The sequence below is a fragment of the Bombus vancouverensis genome, chromosome 4, assembly GCF_051014615.1.
Source record: "Bombus vancouverensis nearcticus chromosome 4, iyBomVanc1_principal, whole genome shotgun sequence".
Taxonomy (NCBI): domain Eukaryota; kingdom Metazoa; phylum Arthropoda; class Insecta; order Hymenoptera; family Apidae; genus Bombus; species Bombus vancouverensis.
In genome coordinates, this window is record NC_134914.1 from 10979321 (window position 1) to 10999770 (window position 20450).

Here is a 20450-nt window from a genome sequence, read left to right on the forward strand (position 1 = left end):
GCTTGTTTGTTAATACAGCGTGTGTCCCTCGATATTGGTACTTCTTGTGTTAAGTAAAAACGTTCATCCCGTGACCGTGGCTACGTTCGGCGACCAGTTGTGTCACCTCGAGCCTAAGCCCACTGTCACAAATCTCGGGCAAACATGATCAGATCGTATCACAACAGCTACTTCTAAGTTCTATTATTTAAATACAGCTATAATAAATAGTTTAGACCAAAGTATCGGGGATCTTGCCAAAATTCCAAAAGAAAGGCCCGATGTCCCTACATCTGCGACATATATATGTACATGTATGGAAGATTCGACGAGAAGCATTTACCGCATGAAACATAAGCGTGTGTTGGATCTTTTTATTTAAGAAAAATCGATTCGATTAATCACGCGCGATTGACTATCTAGCGCGTCAAATGTTTCAGATATTCGACACGCGGAATCGACGATGAATTCTCTGCCTCGGTGTCTCCGGTTCAGCCGATATTCCATGGAATCGAATGAGCCTCGTACGTGAAAATCGGGAAATCAATCGTTTCTTTTAACCATTATCAATGCAGCTGTCACTGAGGTTCGCACATCGAACAGGCATAAACTTCGCTATAATTTAAAATTCAATGCATCGCCAGTCCCTTTTCCCTCGATCGTGTCGTTCGTAAAGTGTGTGTTTGTAGGAGGATTTAGCAGCGTGACAAACGAAACTCGTTTGACTTGAAAATCTTTTATTCTTTATGATCATCCTCGTCTGTTCCGTCATCTGTTTGACGATGATTCTCGCTCGTTTCCACGAAATACATTTGTAGGTTCGTTTTAATACAATGCTTTGTATTAATGATTATTAACTAGAAGAATTCTTTAAGAATTTTTAAAACACTGTCTTCGATTAAAAAACACAGATATCGGCTTATAATATATTTTCCAGACTCAAATAACAATTTCGGAGAAACAATGCTTCTAAGAAATGTAAAAAACTAAAGCAGAAAATGAAGGAAAGAGAACGAGATATCGTCGAAACGACTAAAAAGGCACACGAGAAGTAAAGAAATCCTCCTTTAATACCGCGTGCATAGATGCTAACATCCATGGTAAATTATAAAATATGGTGATTATAGAAAGTTGAAAGAGCTGAACCGGGAAACCGAGAGGCAGAACACAATAACGTCAAGACGACTAAAAAGCGCAAAAGAACTAACGACTAAAGCAATCCTTTTTTAAAACCACACACATATAGATACAAAGGTCCGAGATAGCGGTATCTCTATAACTTTGGTCATCGATGACTCGCGTTTTACTGCATTTTTTCGAACCTTTAAAATACGATAAATTTCATGAAATAAAAAATCTCCAACGATGTGAATAATTTAGAATATTTTAGGAAACACATTGTCAAAAAGGAAGCAACACAAATATAATACAAAATTTCAATATTAAATTGTTAAATATACAAAAATTACGGTGTAATTATTAAATTTAGAAGATTCAAATATGATGGTGTAGTATCCGTCGCTGCTCCTATAGCGAAGAACGTGAAATTCGCGTAGCAACGTATCAGCCAAGTAAAACTACAGATAAACACGGACTCGGAACGTGAACCAGAAGAAGCGCCACTAGGTTCCATATAAGTATCTAATATATTCCACTAGTAGTTCGCCACTAGTGCATGCCAACGGTCGAAGAAAGAAGTAAAGTAACCTGAAGAAGATGGAGTACTGTGTAAGTACAGGTTCGTTCCTTTGGTTCAAGGAACAATCAAACGTGGTTCACACGAAGCAGTGACGACGTGGCGTGACTGCGTGTGAGAAGAATCGCAATTAAAGGCGGTGAAACATGTTTAAGTAGCGACCTGTCGGGCAGAATCTCGAGAAAGGAAACGAGCCACGGCAAAACGACCATCCTCGTATCCGGTTGGTCGTCGGTGGACAAGAATCTAGTGCGTGACTCGAAGAAGGGAGTAGCCGTGATCGTACCTCAATTTGTTTGCATAGTTGGCCGTAATTAACACGAACACGATGATCACAGGCTACCATAGGGACTCGTTAACGTTAATTTGTCGGTTCTCGCGATTTCATCGAGGTCTAAGCTTCGTTGTGTAGTTCTAGGGGGAAAGGATGGTTGAAACGTAGTTTTAACGTGTTGTAACGATGTCCGGAACCTGTCGTTTTGGGAGGATTTAATTATTTATGTTGTACCGTGAGCAGAGTCAAGTGTTGGCGTGAGGGTTTAATAATTTTGTAACGATTTTGTTTGGCGTAATGAGGATGGTGTTTCGGTTCAGTGAATCGGTTCACGAAAGTACGAAACTCGAGATGATAATTTTGACGGGAAGATCGTATTATGCGCTTAACGCGCAACTTGAAGAATTCTTCTTTATTTCTCTTCGATGAAATTGTTCCAATCTTTTCTGTAGCAAATAGAATTGGAATTTACGTAGAAACGTAAATATTGAAAATTAATTTATGCGATATACTAATATACTATGTAATATAGTGTGGATATTTTTACAAATTCTATCACTTTCTGAATACTGAAAACTCGCTAGATATTTTCCAAAGGAATCTCTTCACTGTCCGTGATCCGTCACAAGCCAGACGCAACACGTCAGACGACATCAAGAAATTAAAAACAGAAACAAATTAAAAACACCAGACTAAAGTAACACGGACACGAATGTGACGAAAGGATTCATTTGAGGACGATAAAGAATCTGTCGCAGGAGTTCGCGAATTCGTTTAAAGTGTAACTGGGAAAAGCAGTTTCAGCACGGTGATGCGTTACAAAACTGGTTCACACAGACAGGATCAGCGATTATGTCGCAGTTTTCATCTGAAATTCGAATCAACGGCCGATTTAAAATCGCACGCGAGGTTGTGATGGGCCTGGCAAAAACGCGTTTCGTTCGTTTACATGTGCGTTCAACGGTTCGTTCATTTGCATAACGTAACGTTGCTTTGTTACACTGTTACATGGATACCTTCCCTTTTGCAATTACCATAAGCAGGCGCTCGCGAGCGCGAGCTTAAAACGCCATGTGTTCGACGTGAAGCGAAAAATTAAACGTCCACGCCATTTAGGGGAAACGTGGCGAAGAATTTAATTGTTCGTCGCTCGTTTGTGCGATAGTGAAACACGATGAACGTGCGTGCGTGTATAGCTATTTTTGGGAAAACGCGATTAATTGACAGCCGTTGCTCCGTTGTGCTAACGACTATAAATAATTAGGATAATTTCCGGGTGTGAGTGGTATAATGTCTGGTGTACACTAAGATGTATTAATACAGGGTGGCTGGTAACTGATGGTACAAGCGGAAAGGGGGTGATACTACGCGAAAAAAGAAGTCGAAAATATAGAATAAAAATTTTTCGTTTGAGGCTTTGTTTTCGAAAAAATCGACTTTGAATTTTCGCTCGGTACGCGTGCACTTTATCGCATCTCGTTATAACGGATCTCATTGTAGATGGAAAAATTAAAAAAAAAAATTTTTATTTTATATTTTCGACTTCTTTTTTCGCGTAGAATCACCCCCCTTTCCGCTTCTACTACCAGTTACCAACCACCCTGTATAGTATTATTGCTAGCGTGTACCATTAAAGTATACTGATGTACTACAGTTGCGCGTAGAAGAACGTTTAAAGTCGATAGGCCATCAATTTTATCAACTTTTGTATTAAACATATTAAACGCTTTTTACCATATTAGTAACAATCGTCTATTCCACATATATTATATTTATTCGTCGTCCTTATTTGATATAAATCCATTTTGTAAAATGATAGTGTCTTTTTATATCTTTTATTCTTCCTGTTTCATAAACATTTACCGGTAACTGTAATACGAAGATCACAGGAGAAAAGCGCAATTTTATCAACTTTTGTATTAAACATATATATAGTCGTCTATTCCATATACATTATATTTATTCGTCGTCCTTATTTGATATAAATCCATTTTGTAAAATGATAGTGTCTTTTTATATCTTTTATTCTTCCTGTTTCATAAACATTTACCGGCAACTGTAACACGAAGATCACGGGAGAAAGGCACAAGGAATAGATTTTGTCGATTCTCTGATTTTAACGTTATGTAACGTTATTTTAATGTTACGTTTGTCTTCAATTTTAAATTCGATTAAACAGGAGAATTTTATTATGAGACGATCGAGTACGAAGATAACCTTTTAAGTGCATAGATGTAAGTCTTTCAGAAATAGTTGAGAAGTTGATGAAATTCTGTAGAAGACAAAAATAGAATTATTAAGACGAGCGATATTCTATGCTAACTTATGCTAACTTATTCTTCGTAATCCTACGTTCGGTACGTAGCTGCTCGTTTCGATCTCTCCTCTGTAAACACGCAAGGAAATGTATAAAAAAGCGACGTTATAATTTCTCTTTCGTTACGTAGTATTAGCATATTTGCGAGCAACACGATGAATAATCGTAGGCGTTATTAAACAAAAATGGAAAAACAAATACACGCGCGGAAAATGCAAATGCTTATCGGACACGAGAAAAATTGCCATGGTTGCACGTGTGCGCGATGCAACATCTGGTTATTATTCATTCGAATAGATCATAGGGAATTCGTTAGTCTGTTCCCAATCGTCACCGATCGAAAAATTTTCATTTTACGTACTATTTATTCTACGATCCGTTTAATCGGCTTTTTCTAACCGTTTTCCTGTATAACAGATTTTATTTGATTTAAAGATGGTTATGGTTATTCTATGGAATAATATTTGCATCTATACTAATTGCATTGCGAAACCCACTACTATTATAACCTTATTAGTCTATTTGGACCTTTTCTATCTCATAGTTTAATTAAATTTACGTATATGATATTGGCGTGACATTAACATAACGAGTGTTTAGCCGTAATATCAATTTCAATACCATTTTCGATAAACAACTAATTTTAATGGAAATTGCCTCGGTGTTCGAAAAGTAGCTATTTTTAGTCGGCTTCACAAAATATTACTATTGTAATTAATTCTTCCACAATAGATTGCAAATACTTGATTGCGATAATTCTAACAAGATATTTAATTAAATGACAAACGTACTTTGTTTAAAATCCGTCCCAATTCTATAGCATCGTGTTTTCTTCGCAAAAACATGGGAAAAGAAATTATCATTTTTAAGGGTGAAAAAGAAATTTGTCGTACAACCTAAAAAATTCTATCCTGGAAGGTTTAAATTAAAGGTGAACCATTTTACATTTCAATTATTTAAATACATATTTATTCCAATAAAGAATTAATTTCTTCAACGACAGAATATAATTAAAATAAGATCTTTATAGATTCAAAAAAAAAAAAAAAAAGTAAAAAGCAGAAGAAAACAGGAGAGGACGCATAATCTGCATATGAAAGTTCCACTCACCCTTTCCAATTCTGCCAAGCTAAACCAGGTCCCTGAATCAACCCTCGAAAGCCACGAAAAACACTCGGAACTCCATCCTAACCGACTCATCGTACACTGCATCATCCAATCCGAACATTTCGACTATCCAAAAGATCCCAAGAATCCCCAACAAACGACATCCCCCGAACTCATGTCTTAACTACCCTTGCCTAGAACTCCTTTCAATCTCTTTAACCCAGCCTTACGTAACCGGCAGTCAAGCGTACAGTTTACGAACAAATAAAAAGAACATCAGAATAACAATTCAGGAGAATGGAAGGAAAAAGCAAGAGGAAGAAAGAGAAACACGCTGGAAGTTTAACCTCATTAAGTTTAACGTGGCGTTAACGCAACATCCAGCGTTTCCAATTTCCTTTCTTCGAATTTTCCGTAAAAGCTTTATGCAATTTTCGTCGAATTTTTGAATGTCACGGAATACGTAGCGCTTCCAAACTCGCGCACGACAGTACAGATTCTACAATTTCACGGAACTTTAAAGAAATAACGATATTTGCGTCACTGTGACAAATTATATCGCCTGGACAGAATTTATAAATTAACAAGAAAATAACAACCGCGTCGCCGATACATCGAAATGTATTACGATACACCAGGACGTTTAATTCTTGCAAAGTATTACACCGCGTTTGCGCACTTTTTCTCCCACGATTTGTTGTTGTTGTCGACGATTTTCTTAGTCCATGAAATTTATCTTATTTCGATCATTCGAGAAAAACGTAACAACGTGAGTCACCGGTGACCATCGTAGCAGCCAAGTTGATGGGTTAACGTAGTAAAAGAACGATACGATAGTTACACGACGATAGATCGAACGACTGTAGGGGATGGAAAAATGGGAAAGCAAGCTATCAGAAGGAGATAGAAGTATGGAGAGGTTGAGTGCGCCAGCTCGTCGGTGCAAATAAGCGGGGCGGGGTACGTGCATGCTAATGGGGGTCGCGTTCGTCCCTTTGTACGCCGTATAAACGAGCGTTCTCACTCGATATGCTATCTACGAGCGGACCAGTCTTGAATGGGATCGGCAACGAGGGAGGTATTGACGCGAAGAACGAGAGACCAAAGCCTCTCTTTCCTCCTCTCTTTCTCCCCCCTCTCTCTCTCTCTCTGTCTGTCTCTTTCTTTATGCCTTTCCCTCTCCAAGGGAAGGAGCGTCTTCTCGTCGTTTCTTGGGTCGACAAAAGGAGCAATATAAATGCGGGCACAAAAGCCGGCGCGGATTGTATTAGATGCCGTCGTAATGCTCGAAATTGCGCGCACTCCACGGTACGAAAGGGTTGCCCGGTGTCACAGGTTTGAGCGGGGGGCGTGAAATGTTTATCATGCGCCAGAATTTACTGTTCTTGTTGTTTTTAGTCGACAGAGTGTGGAGAACAGAGAAATAGAGACGAAGGATCGGAGTGGTAGTTTCTCTTACACGAAAAGAGACGGCGGTTTGAGATTGTCAGCTTTTTTGGATAATTGTACTTGTAGCTTAATGAGGTGGTTACACCTCAGTAGTTTTTAGATGTAATTCAAAGTGAGAATTTAATCTGGTTATGAGATCGTCGTATCTAGGAGATGTTAATAGAGGCATTTGTTTCGTAAGATTTTTATAGAAAAGATACACGCGACAATATTTCCAAGATGAACTATATTTCCACTCGAGTCTCGTTCGTTATCGGTATCTTTAAAGATACAAATTTACATAAAGGAATCCGTAATCTAACTACAACTGTATGATATTTTGAGTGATTTTTGGTTTCGATCGTAGCTCAAGAAATAAGCAGAATTATCATTTGAATTGTTATATCATTCTATTCTCGCTTGAGGCGATTATCGTCCAATTTTCGTAGTTGAAAGTTCGATCTTAGATTCGAAACGATGGCTGAGTTTCCGAAATGATATGTTTTCTTTTTTTTTCTTTTTTTTTCATGGGATTTCTCATTTAATTTCAGCGTAGACCGCAAGTGAAGTAAATGCACGAACGATGGAAGCGCTACCGAACTCCAGATTTAATGCGATTATCTTTCCATAGCCAGCATACCGTGATCGTTACTGGAACTTCGCGGCGTGATTATCGTCCAGCTTAACGCGGCAAGATTTAGGATAGTTCTAACGAAATCAAAAAAATTTCCAGAATAGATTAATAGCGGCGGATATGACCGCAATAAATTGTCATGTTGGATTTTTAGAACCTCCCCCCCTTTTTTTTAACTATTGGCAGATGTATTTCGAATCTGAATACCGATTGATTAATTGACTAGTATAATCCATTATTTGGAGTTGGAAGCTTCCCGCTTATTCGTTATTTTTTTACTCTAAACTTTTTGACCTTTTTTTATTTTTTGTTTCTGTTTTTTTACGAGTAACTTTATTCGATTAATCTCTGCATTCAATTACGGTCGGTAGAATTTTGCAAATTTACAGAGAACTCGTTCCGTGTATTTCTGTTTTTTTTTTTTTTAACGTTCGTTTCATCCGAATAGATCTGTTGTTTCTTTACTTTTTTCCTATTAAATTTTCACTGGATCTTTTTCTCCCTCTTGCCAATTTATTCCCATATTAATTCATAATCAAGTTTAAATTTTGCTCCAAATGTATATTTTACTTTTCATACAATCTTTTTACATACAATTAAAAGAATCGATTGCACGTTATGCTATCGTGGTAATTATTGGAACTACTTTCGATCGAAATATTCTCGTTCCGACGTTCATTGAATGGACAGCCTAATTTGTGAGCAATAAAAAACTGTAATGTATCGCGACGTTCGTTGGTAAACTTTTCGTTGGTAAACAGGTTCGACGAGACGTTCGACTTCACGTCGATAAAGTGCAATTATTATTTCGCTACGATAACGCGAACGCAACTTCGGTGATAACATTATCGTTAGATATTGTTGATACGGTGAAAATTTCTACGTCTCGCTGCTCTTTCACGAACATCTTAAACACAATCTGATTGCATTCATCGCATGAAACAAGAATACGCGTCATGACAAACTGAAATAGGAATATGCGGTAGAATATAAATTTTCTAAATATGCCGCGGACTGTTACGTGAAAAATGCAACGAATTATTCGCATCGAGGAACAAGATACTACATCGACGCGTGGCCAGAAAACAGCATTACGCATTCTGTACGACTGTATTTTACGCACGTCCACTTTTTGTTTGACATCGCGTCAACTTCGAGTTCATGCATTTTTTATGAGCGTGAAATAATCATCGATGAAAGAGCCAGAGCTTACGCTACCATAAATTATATTATCAAGATTACGTAACGCGATTGAAGAGATCGAAACTTGCGTCGTGTCGTTTCGCGTCACTCGAGCGAATAAAAGGTATCAAAATATTTGTCCAAATTTCAACTTTCAGATTTATGCTTCCCTGTTATTTTTGGATTAGAGAGCATTCAAAATCTTCTACGAAACGAACATGATATTTTTCGGAATAGATTTTTAAAGGATTTAAAGAGAATTAATTTCTTATGGATTTTATGAAATAACGCACTTCCCCTAAATTTGGAAAAAAACTAAACTTTCTATTTGAAAGAAGCAATATGTATTTTATCGGACAAAATGTGAATTTTATGAAAGTACTTTCTTTGCGCAAATTTCACTAAAAAATTGTGTCAAACGATTTGACAGAGATGAGAAATATGCAAGAAAAACGATAATTTAAATTACTTCATGAACTTGTTCCTCTTCATCTTCGCACAACAACCAACTTTCCAATCTTCCAAATGATTAATATTTATATTCTAATAAAAAAGGAAAAGAAAATAAAGGTCTCTGGAAATGAGAATAAAAAGTTCAAAAAGGCGGATACATAAAGCTACTTTTATAAAAAAGTAAAGTTACCACTCGGTGCAGACCAGTTCAGTACAGTTACAAACGAATTTTTCATAACGAAACAACCATCGCTTTACGAGCGTCGCATGGCTGCTACCTTCGGACTACACGAGCAACAGCAACACATAAAATTCTCCATCGATCAGGAATTTATGAAATTCGCATCTAGACAACCTCTCGAATGTTTCGTGCGGTAACGTTGGCCTCTGAACGCGCATATATTATATTACCATTGGAGAGACGAAATAAGTTTTCGTTCTGACGAGCACACGAATAAAATTCTCCTCTGTATATAACATGTATATAACGATGTATACAGAATGAGTCAGCCAATATTAGAGTCGACATTTTTTTCCTCCAACATGATAAATTTTCTGACGAAATTTTCAATCCCAGAAAACAGCAGAATTTATACAAATTTTATCGCATAAAATAATTCAAAGATGTCAGTGCTGTTGAATTCTTAGTAGCACAGAAGACTTATTGATTCACGAGAAAATTGTAGAATTTCAATTTTACGCATTGTGCACGATACCGTCCTACTTTCTTCGAATAAATCCAAATTGTCAAGAGAATCTACTATGTGCAACAGTATTATGCATATATTATAATCCTTCTCTCTGTAACTATATTATGACCTATTACTTCTTCCATCGACCACGATGCTATAAAAGTAGAAATATTATCTCGTAAATCCACATTAGAGCACATTATTGTTAATATATTTTTATAGAACATGAATTTGTTATATATTTTATAGAATATAAAATTATTATAGAATATCTCCATATATAAAATGTCTATTTAAAAAAAAGAAGAATGTAAGCTTGATTGACAATATATAATATACAATGTACTGTAAAATAATGAATGTAGGAATTGCAATTGCTTCAATTATAAGAATCTTAAAAAAAATCGATATACAGGCTGCTTGGTAACTGGCGGTACAAGCGGAAAAGGGGTGATTCTAGGCGAAAAAAGAAATCGAAAATATAGAATAAAAATTTTTCGTTTGAGGCTTTGTTTTCGACAAAATCGACTTTGAATTTTCGTTCGGTACGCGTGCACTTATCGCGTCTCGTTATAACGAATTTCACTGTAGATTTTTAAAAAAATTAAAAAAAAAGAAAAAAATGTTATTGTATATTTTCGACTTCTTTTTTCGCGTAGAATCACCCCCTTTCCGCTTGTACCACCGGTTACCAACCACCCTGTATATCAAATATACTGTGCTGCCACAGAATACATTGCCTGATTTGATGAAAGGAGAAAATTAAATAAGCTCAATGAAAAAAATCCTCTTTATATTTCTATTATATTACGTTATAACATATTATATTATACACATATTATTCTATTTTCTCTTTCACTCGTGTTTTCGTACCATTAAAATCAGCCAAAAAATGTTATATTGGAAAGTCATTCTGAATATTACGTGGGCACTCGCGTATAACGCGTGTATATGCATCTGTATTGATACAACGTATGTATTTACAAGAAGGAAATAACGGGAATGCGACGTGACGCGACGCGACGTGTCGTTCTTTCAGGTATAATCGGGCAAACCCGTGGCGTGGTTATTTGCCAGCTGCTGGGAAATTGAAGGAAAGTACGTTCGTAAAAGGAACGCGGTCGTTTTATGACGTTTAGGATGTCCCATGGTGCGGATTTTATTTTCCGGGAGTAAAGCTAGGGGGAATGTTGCGTGAAATATCGGTAATGGTAATCTCTTTGGTTGGTTGTCTTTTAGTTTATACGTTACCGGAGTGTAGCTTTTTAAACACGTGCTCGGCGTTATAAGGAATAATGATGGGAGAATTTTTCGTAAATTAGCGCTGGTTATACCGTGTCAATAAAAAATCATAATATCGACTGGCCACTTTTATAACTCAGGAACAGGTAAATCATAACCGGAAGCTTTGTTTGCTTCTGAAAGGAAAAGATTATGTATAAATAGATTTGATCTTATATCGGATTTTATGAACGAAACTAAAAGAATGAACCTAACTAGATATTTGTTCCGCTAAATCGCTTATTCGCAATTATTATTGTTCGATATATATACATATATATGTATAATAATATGTATAATTATTATGAACGAGATTATAACGAACGATTCTTTTCATAAACGGAAATCGGGTTATAAGAGACAAGGTGATGATTTGATAAATTCACAGTAGTTAAACTCGACGATTACACGCACGTGGGTTGTTCTTGTTACAATAAAATTACCTGCTAATCTCAAAGGACCAGAGAAACAGGATTTTACCTCGTAATTAAACTATTTAATTAACGCGATTTTTACCCAGAAACGGTAACAATTACCGGTGTATACGTCAGTGGCGTTACACTAACGATTAACGAAGCTCCACCAATTTCGAGACGCTTAAACAAAAGTAATTATCGAAAGCTTACTCGATAGTATCAATGGATTTAATTAATTGGCAGAAATCTACAGAAGGCAAAAGTAATCTTCACAGCGATTGTATCCTTTGAAACGAACATTCTCTCTTATCAACTATCTTATCCTCTGTCGTCTTTAAAAGATCAAGTAAATTCTTTCCTATATATATGTACCTCCTGCAAACTTGAAGATGAAAAGATGAAAAAATGAAAAGCGAAGTTTCTCTGTCGTGGTCTCCGCGGAATGCGAATAGTCGACTGGTCTTCCATATTCTCGAAAGGCAAGAATACATAAGAGGAGCTGAAGTGCTCTCGAAAATTCATTCGCGTGCCGCTCGAAGGATACACGGTGCTCAAGATCGATTTCGAAGAAGACACTCCACCGATATTTTTACCAAAAATGCACGGTTCGCTGAATTTGTCCGCGTCCTCGCTATCTTTTCTTCGCTTCTCCGTCGTTTTTCTTCTTTTTCGTTGTATTATTAGGTCCCTCGTTGCACGGGTTAACTTTAATAATCCGGACAAGATCCTCTTTCTCTTATCTTTTTTCTTCCCTTTTTTCATTTTTCTTCTTCTTGTTTCCTTTTTATTTTTTTATTCTTCCTTTGTCGTGGCCTCTTTTGGTTCAGAAAACTGACAATTAGAATGAAAATGAAAAATAGGACAAGGGATATTAAACGACGCTAATTGGACGCTGTGTTTGCAGCAACTAGTAGGTCAGTAACGTTACTCGTAATGAACAATGTAGAAATTATACTTCACGGTTCATTTCAATCTGACTCTTTGGGAATCAATGACGGATTTTCGCCGCGTTTCAATGGCCCGTTTTCATCGTGTATTCGGATAATCACACGAAATGACACGACGACTCTGCGATCATCCGCAAATTACGCTGCATAATTGGCGGAATTACGAGAATTATTAAAAGCTATTCACGATCGATTCGTTTCATCCGTACGATCTTCTACGTTATTAATTACCTACTTCGTAGTTCGTGATAGAAATCGTTATCTCGATTGTTTGTAACAAGTCAGATACCACCTTTCTGTCGCGTAAGAAACGCTTGAACACGACGCCTCGTTCATCGGGTTAAGCGTCAAGTATAAATCCTTTCGTTCTTCAAATTTTCAAAAAATAAACGTGAAACAACGTGTTTATGGTTGCTGGTGTTTCCATCGTACTTTTAATAGTACGTTGCTCTTGGTGCCGACGTTTCGTGAACAATGCAGCTCACTTCTTCAGGGCAGGCCAGAAACCTACAGGTTCGAGAAGTTGACTGGATCTTTTCCTCTGGAGTTTTCCAGTTACCGAGGTTCGCTTGTATTATCATAAACAAATCTCCAACTATAACCATACCTTGCTGCAAAGATACCATCGACCCAGAAAGAGAGAAACAAACGAAAGGAAACAGGAAACATGGTAGTTGAGAATAATAAAAGAAAAAATAATAACAATAATAAAATCGATAGAAAGTTTGATGCGACCGCTGCAAGGTAAAATGTTTCGTCGCGGATAGCTCGCAAGCAAAAGGAAAATGGCTGGTTTCATGAGACTTTGCGACGTCGTCCACCGAATACGGAATCAATGGAATTCAAGGAACTCTCGGTGCTCGAGCCAGTGTACACAACACGAACGAGCAAACGAACGTACGTACGTACGTACGTACCAACGCAAATTTCACCCGACTCAGTGGAATTTTCTCTTTACTCTTCCAGCCGGAAAAGGACAATCGGTTCCCGTATCGGTGCTCGTTTCAGGGTTCGCTTAACAGGAAAAAGGCCGACAAACAGTGGCATAAAGTGCGCGTTTACCTTCGACCGGTATGCAAAGCGGCCAAGCCCCGAGCCCCGTACATTGTACATGAAAAATGAGTCGATCCAGCGAACGTTACCGAACGATTTTCCCCGCTAACGTTTGCCGCGAAACAACGAACGGTGTCGTTGAATTCGAATGGAGTTTCGAACGGGACTTTGTTCCATCTGGGACAATAAATGCGATACACATCCGTCCCTGTTCTCAAAGTTGTCCCATTTTCACCGCCGAATAGCGTAGGGGAAGTTTCGGAATTTCGGTTTTATTATCGGTGAATTCGTTTCAGCTTGTTCGAGCTGTTGTAAATATTAAAATTGATCGAATCAATGGAACGCGATGCGCCGACGAAAATACCTTTTGCCGAAATTTGCCGACTGTTGCTCGGAAATGGTACGCGCAGGTATTCGAATTTCGGTTTTGTTATCGTCGAGATATGTCGATAACTGTTGAAAGTATTAGAAGTTCTCGATTACTCGTTAAGAATTGCTGTGGAAACCGCGAGTCGATCGATCTTTCATTCCATAACCTGTTTCCGTGGCAAAGAATCGATTAACTCGCGCTATTTCAAGTTAATTCCACCGGTGAATTAAACGGAAGGGGGGAAAAGGGAAAACGCGAGAAGAAGGAAGGAGAAAGGCAAACAGAAGACCATAGAAGAGAAAAAAATCCTATTCCCATCACGTAACCATTCAGCGGGCAACGAAAACAGGTGGAAACGAAAAGGAAGGTGAAAAGCCCAACTGGTTTGCGTCCTCGTTTTATCGACAAAGGAAGAAGTCAACAACGCGTAGGGAAATTTCGTGATACGCGCCAATAGGTCTGTCAGAGGTTTAATCGAGGACGAAGCTGAAGGAAATAAATATCCTACGTGGACGGCTGGCCGTCGATGCGGGAATCCCTCCAATGAATTATGCGATTATTGGCTCTCTTCTTTTTATTTCTTCTTCCATCGACCCTTCCCCTTCTGCACATTTTTATTTTCTTCCCTTTCCTGTTTATCACATACGTAGCCTGTGACGGCGCGAAGCTTTCACGGAACGCGTTTTAATTATCGCGCCGTTTACACCTGCATCTCGTCACCCTTTGACGAGCAGCATTAATGTAGTGTCTATTATTCTGAGTACGTTATAGCTGGAGTTTTATAGGTCCTTGTGTAATATAATTGTTTGGAAAGTTTATAACGAAACTATACAAAAATTCAAATATGTAATTTTCTATATAACTTGTATTATATCCGTATGTGTGTATCGTTATAGAATTAGTATGTTATCGATATCATTGATATATTATCGATATATCGTTGAATATCATACGCTCACACTGCTTCTTTCGATAATTTTTTTGCTATTTTGTTGGGTAGCTTCGTAATTGAGGAATTTTCTGGAAACAGACCTGTGCAAAGTTCTAGTTTTAGTTGTGTAACGTTTGGTACGTTTGGATGAATAATCGTAATGGCACTTAAGGAACTTAGAAAAGTTGGGAAAAATACAAATTAATACGAAGCACGTATCTGAAAAACGATAGAAATTTGTTAGAAGAAGGAGTGAAAAATGATGGCACGTTAAATTGGAAAAGAAGTTTTGTTAAATTTTTACTGTTAATCGGAGATTAGGATTATGGAAGAGATGAGATGGTGGTAATTGTAAAATATCTGCAGATATAAATGCTCTAATCGATTGAGATTCATAAGCAATGGAAAGACGTGGTAATTCGTTTTTAACAAGTTCCGCGAAAGTGTAATAAAATGAAATAATGTCGAAGAGGTGAAAACTCCGGATCTTGCTTTTACACGCGATGAAATTTTTATCCGTTCGTTCGACTATGATCTCCTTTTTTTTTTTTTTTTTTTGGAAATATTCCACAACGACGGAGATCAATTTTTTTTTAAACAAATCTCAAAAAATGTTCCAACGAGATAGCTTTCAATGGAGGAATTTATATGTCGTATAAAAAAAGGGGGAAAAGAGAAATAAATGAACGTAGTTTAATCTAAAAGGCTGTTTTGTACTTGTAAAACATTGAAAAGTTGGAAACTTCGTGTCGAAAGAATTTTCCGATTTAAATTCCATTTACGTGCAGAAAAATCTTTTTGCGATGATTCGTTCGTATTCATTGAAAATGTTTTTCAGCGAATTACGTACGATAAAAGAGAGATGGGTGTCTGAACGATGATTTCGTAACGTGAAAGCATTTTGTAGCGGCGAAAACCGTGTCAAAGGGTGAATAATCGTCACTGTTTATTCACAATTCGCTAATGTTTCTGCAATTTTGTTGATAAATGCACGTGTTAACGGTAGCTACCGATGAAATAACTTTGTTTTACTGCAATCGATGGAATACTCAAATGGCGGAACAAAATTTTCATTTGTCCTAAAAAATGACGAATGTTGCCAGTATCGTCAGTTTCTCTGGCGACTACAGTCGAGTGCTTTTTCGGATGGATGAAAATTCTCCTATAAATGTGAAAAGCTCGTGGCTGCGATCGAATTGCTCACGGCTAGAAGCAGTATAGTTTGATTTAGCAATTCAACTAAAATAGACCGAGTTATATCCACCGAAATCGGAGTTTAGGGGATTTCAGCGTAATTCCATTCGACAAAATGTCGACATTATATACCTGTACAATTTTTATCCGACCTATAGACGATATTTAAAATCCAGCTGTACGTTAATATTCTGATTACAGCGATCAATTCAAGTTCAATGTACTACATTACCATTTATCACGGGACACCCAGTAGGTTTGACGTTTCGAATTAGAAAATAAAACGAATGTTCATTAGAATAGGTGTGTTGCAAGGAAAACTAAGTTGCGCTATGTTTCCATGATTTTATTATTCATTGGCTATTGTTTGAAATTTTTGGATTCCATAGAACGCAAATCCGTAAATTCTATAAATCCCGAATTTTTAGTCTCTGGAATTCGAAATTTTCGGATTCCGTAGAGCACGGATCCATAAATTCCATAAATCCAAAATATTTGGTCTCTACTGTTTTAAATTATTACGTTTTACAAAACCATTCCATGATGTTTCCAACATTTGAATCTCTAATACACGCAACGAATCTTCAAACTTGATTCTCGTAAAAACTAAACCGCATATTACAAAAAGAAAAGCATTATTCATCTTCTTAAGGAGTCATCGTTGATTCCGCCCTTTGAACAACGTCTCAATCGTCTGTACATGTCAGCGAAATAGAATGGAAAAACGGATCGATCGCGAACGAGCAACCCGGAAAGAGTCGACTGGATTCTTCATCGACGTATCGCTTTGCGTGTAGACACGCGTGAAATTTATCTGGTTAAAGGCACAGGTCGGACGCAAAAGGGAGGCCGAGTTTGGAGGTGTAACGGCTGTATATTTCATCGACGCGGGTGCACGCAAATTCGAACAGCAGGTGACCGGCGTGTACAAAGGCAACGTGTAACCAAGCCGCAGGTACACAGGAACCGATGATGCAGCCTTGTCGAGGAAAGCCAACCGAGCATCGATCGCAATGGCGAGTGGACACTGGACAGATTACGGACTGGCGGATTACGTCGATCTTCTATCGAGATATTATTCTGTCTTTCTTCTTCGTTCCTCTAATCGACTATCGTTAATTCCGTGACTGTTGGATTTTATAAAAATCATAGAAGTTGTCCAGCGTATGGTGGATTATTGTTGGTTTCTGATTGATAAAAATAGGAATCGTTTTTCCAGTGATATCGCAAAACATTGGTTGAACAGGTAGTGATTTATGTGAGTGGATTTTTGGGAACTGGGAAGAACTGGTTTTGTCGACAGGACGATCGATTGTGATATAGAAAGAAAGAAATTATCAATTTTTCCAGTCTGTTTCTAAGGAAAGAGAATTCGATAGAAATTCCTTGGTTACAAGTTTCTGTGTAATTTTTAATCCTTTGGATTATTATATATATTCATCTTTAATTGGATCATCTGTGAATTTTTATTTTGTAACTACCATCTAATAATTATTTTGTGACTAGAAAGCAGCGTTTAGTCTGTACAATGCAGTGATTTGATAAATCAAATAGACGAGTAATCTGATGGTAATTTAAAAAATAGAATTGTCCAGATCGATTGTAATAACGATAGCTATACGGGGATGTTTATAATTAAATTTGACTGTGTTGTTTAATTTTGTTTTGTGAGTAAAGATGCTGTTCTTTCTTTCCATTTTCGTCAGGCACAACGTGTTAGGTAAATATTTCATTAATTAGAAGGTTATTCATAAAATATTCGGCAGGAAAAAATTACTCGTAACGTTCTATTTCTGTTTCTCGTTTTCATTTTTTTTTTTTTTTTTTTTTTTTTTTATAAAATGTGGTCTCACTCAAACGTTCAAGCTAAAAGAAGCACAGCGAGTATTTCTCCGGATTCAACAACGCGATGTTTACCGGAGCTTTTCTGGCTTCCACTCTTTTCACGGAAGTGGTAACGCTGCGCCCGCGAATAATTTCCGCCATAGAATAGAAGATTCCTTCCCCCGGTTCTGTTTCAAATCTCTCGTAAATGCGCACTTTTACGACCATTTTGTAATTTTATAAATTAACCAAAGCTACAGCTCGTACTCGCTCGCAGATTTTCTATATTTAAAATAGTCATTAGAGGTATACGTAACAAGCGAGAAGAGAAGCAACTGCATAAAATAATTCGCGTCTTTTGTGAAAATTTGATGCACATAATTTTCATGATTCAACATTATTAATATCTAATTTCTTTTCCTATTTATTTAATACATATTCTTTTCATTATTTATATGTAAATGATGGACACACACACACACACATATTGAGTTTAAAATATTTATTTAATATTATGGGAAGAGGTAGAAACAAAGATTAGTGAACGAAAGTGTAGCGTACGTGTGTATCGTAAGCTACAGGATATATAAACTACAAACTATAATTTGTGTATAACTGACAAGGAGTCGACCGAGGTCAACTAAGATAATTAAGCTCAGCCGCGACGTTGTTGGAATAAAGTCAGTGTGACTTCGGAATTGTAAATGTGCGCGCGTCTGTACCTGTTCCGTAAACCGAACATGGAGTTAGATTTATTAGGCTACGTTTACCGTTTAATCATTTCATATTATTTCCTAAACTAACGTTCAGAGAGAGTTTCATTTCGAGAACGAGAAAGCTAAGATATCTTGACTTTGTTTTTCAAATACATATATCAATTAACAAATTGACTTTCTTTTTATTCGTATCTCTTTGACACGAGAATTTTGCCATCGACCAGATAAAATAAAGGATAACGTATATTCGATACACAAAGGACCAACTAAACTAAATTAGCCTCAAAATATAGAAACTATTGAAACTATCAGAATGTCATATATATACATCGATATGTTTTACACGCGGGACCATAATGATAACGTTATCAAATTTAGAATTCATTTTAATTATCGACGAATATATATTTAGAAAATTGAAAGATTCTGTTTCTTCGAAAATGTTATTTACACGATCCAATGTAAAACTCGTTTATTATATTGTACACGTATATTAGTGATAAAATTATTCTTTTTTATTTTTATATGAAAAATGTTTATTAGATACTCTACGTGTGTTATTTCGTTTATATTCGTTATATATGTGTATTGCATTTGCCATATACTTATGTTCGTGTTGTTGCCAATGATGTTACAGGCGAAGGAGGACAATATTTCCGAGTGAGGCCAAGAAATAGTTCTGTCCTGGAAGGTGGTGAAGTGATGATACCCTGTGAGGTTGGGAACAGAGTTGGCATTGTACAGTGGGTAAAGGATGGCTTCGCTTACGTCATACAACCGAGTAAGTAAATCGACCTCACCCTCTGTTTATCTACGCTTCTTTTACGATCTCTCAAACGAATCTGAACTCTCAAGCATAAAAAGTTACTATCCTGTTCAAATGTCTACGAAGTATGTAATTCTATCTTAATGGAAAATCACCAATACGATACTAAAGCTAAACATTTACAAAATATAACGTTTCATAATTTATACCAAGTACGTAATTCCATTTCAGTCGAAAACACCAATATACTGAGATTTAACCCTTTCGCTTCGGCAGTCCAGTCCGCCGACAAATTGTTGAGAATTTTGCATCTCAATAGCCGAAATAATGGCATAGGAACACTAAATTTACACATGGAATTAATATTAGAATAGTTATATATTTATTTGATAGACGATTTCAAAGATATTCATCGATACACTCTTGCACGCTTCTCAGCACTTTCTTCCATACCCGACTGTTAACCGACTGAACAGTTTACATTCGTTTGTTTTCGAGACGCCGCGTACGCACATACTTCCACACACTGATATTCAGATGCATGTATCACTATTACGCAGCTAGTCTAGTCTAGCACACAAAATTATACAAATAACAAAATAACGAAATAACAAAACGAAAGAGGGCTACGTCGTGCATTATATTTAAAAGCGGTTTAGAAGTCGAGGAATTCCATCGCAACTAAACAATAAAATTATTAAGGAAAGTAACGAGATATTAGGATAGGAAAGAGAACTTAAATAACTGGAGGGCGATTAAACTTCTTTGGAATAACGACCGAAATAGGACACTGCGTCACTGTGACCGAAATGTCACCGATTTTAATTAGCACGTGAAGCTGCTCGATCGCAAGAATCTTAGGAACGAGAACGTTCATCTCGATTTCCAACAATTATTAACTTTCGCTGGCACGGCCGGCGATAAAGTAAAAGTAGAGCGCGCGTTTCTGCGGATAGTAAGAAAACCCCTCGAATTTTCTTCGCCATCGTCTACATTACGGAATCTTTGGGAACTTCGTTTCGGTAACTTCATCTTGCCCGTTCATTAAAACGGTCCATTAGTAACCGCGACGTAAATGGAGCAGAACTATCTTAATGTCTTTACGCGTTCCATCATTTTTGCAAAATAAATCTTCAGAAACGACGTAATCTCCGCATGGTGTGTGTAGCAACGTCAATTTTCGACGTGAT

The 20450-nt window shown here is 37.0% G+C and overlaps 1 protein-coding gene across 1 annotated transcript in view; it reads left to right on the forward strand.

The window, feature by feature from the left end:
- The window catches only part of sns (sticks and stones), a 479494-nt gene that overhangs the window by 360670 nt on the left and 98374 nt on the right, over window positions 1-20450 (forward strand). Inside the window, exon 2 of the mRNA XM_033334261.2 lies at window positions 19132-19275. Within this exon, the coding sequence (XP_033190152.1) occupies window positions 19132-19275 (144 nt within the window). The remainder of the gene's footprint in view (window positions 1-19131; window positions 19276-20450) is intronic.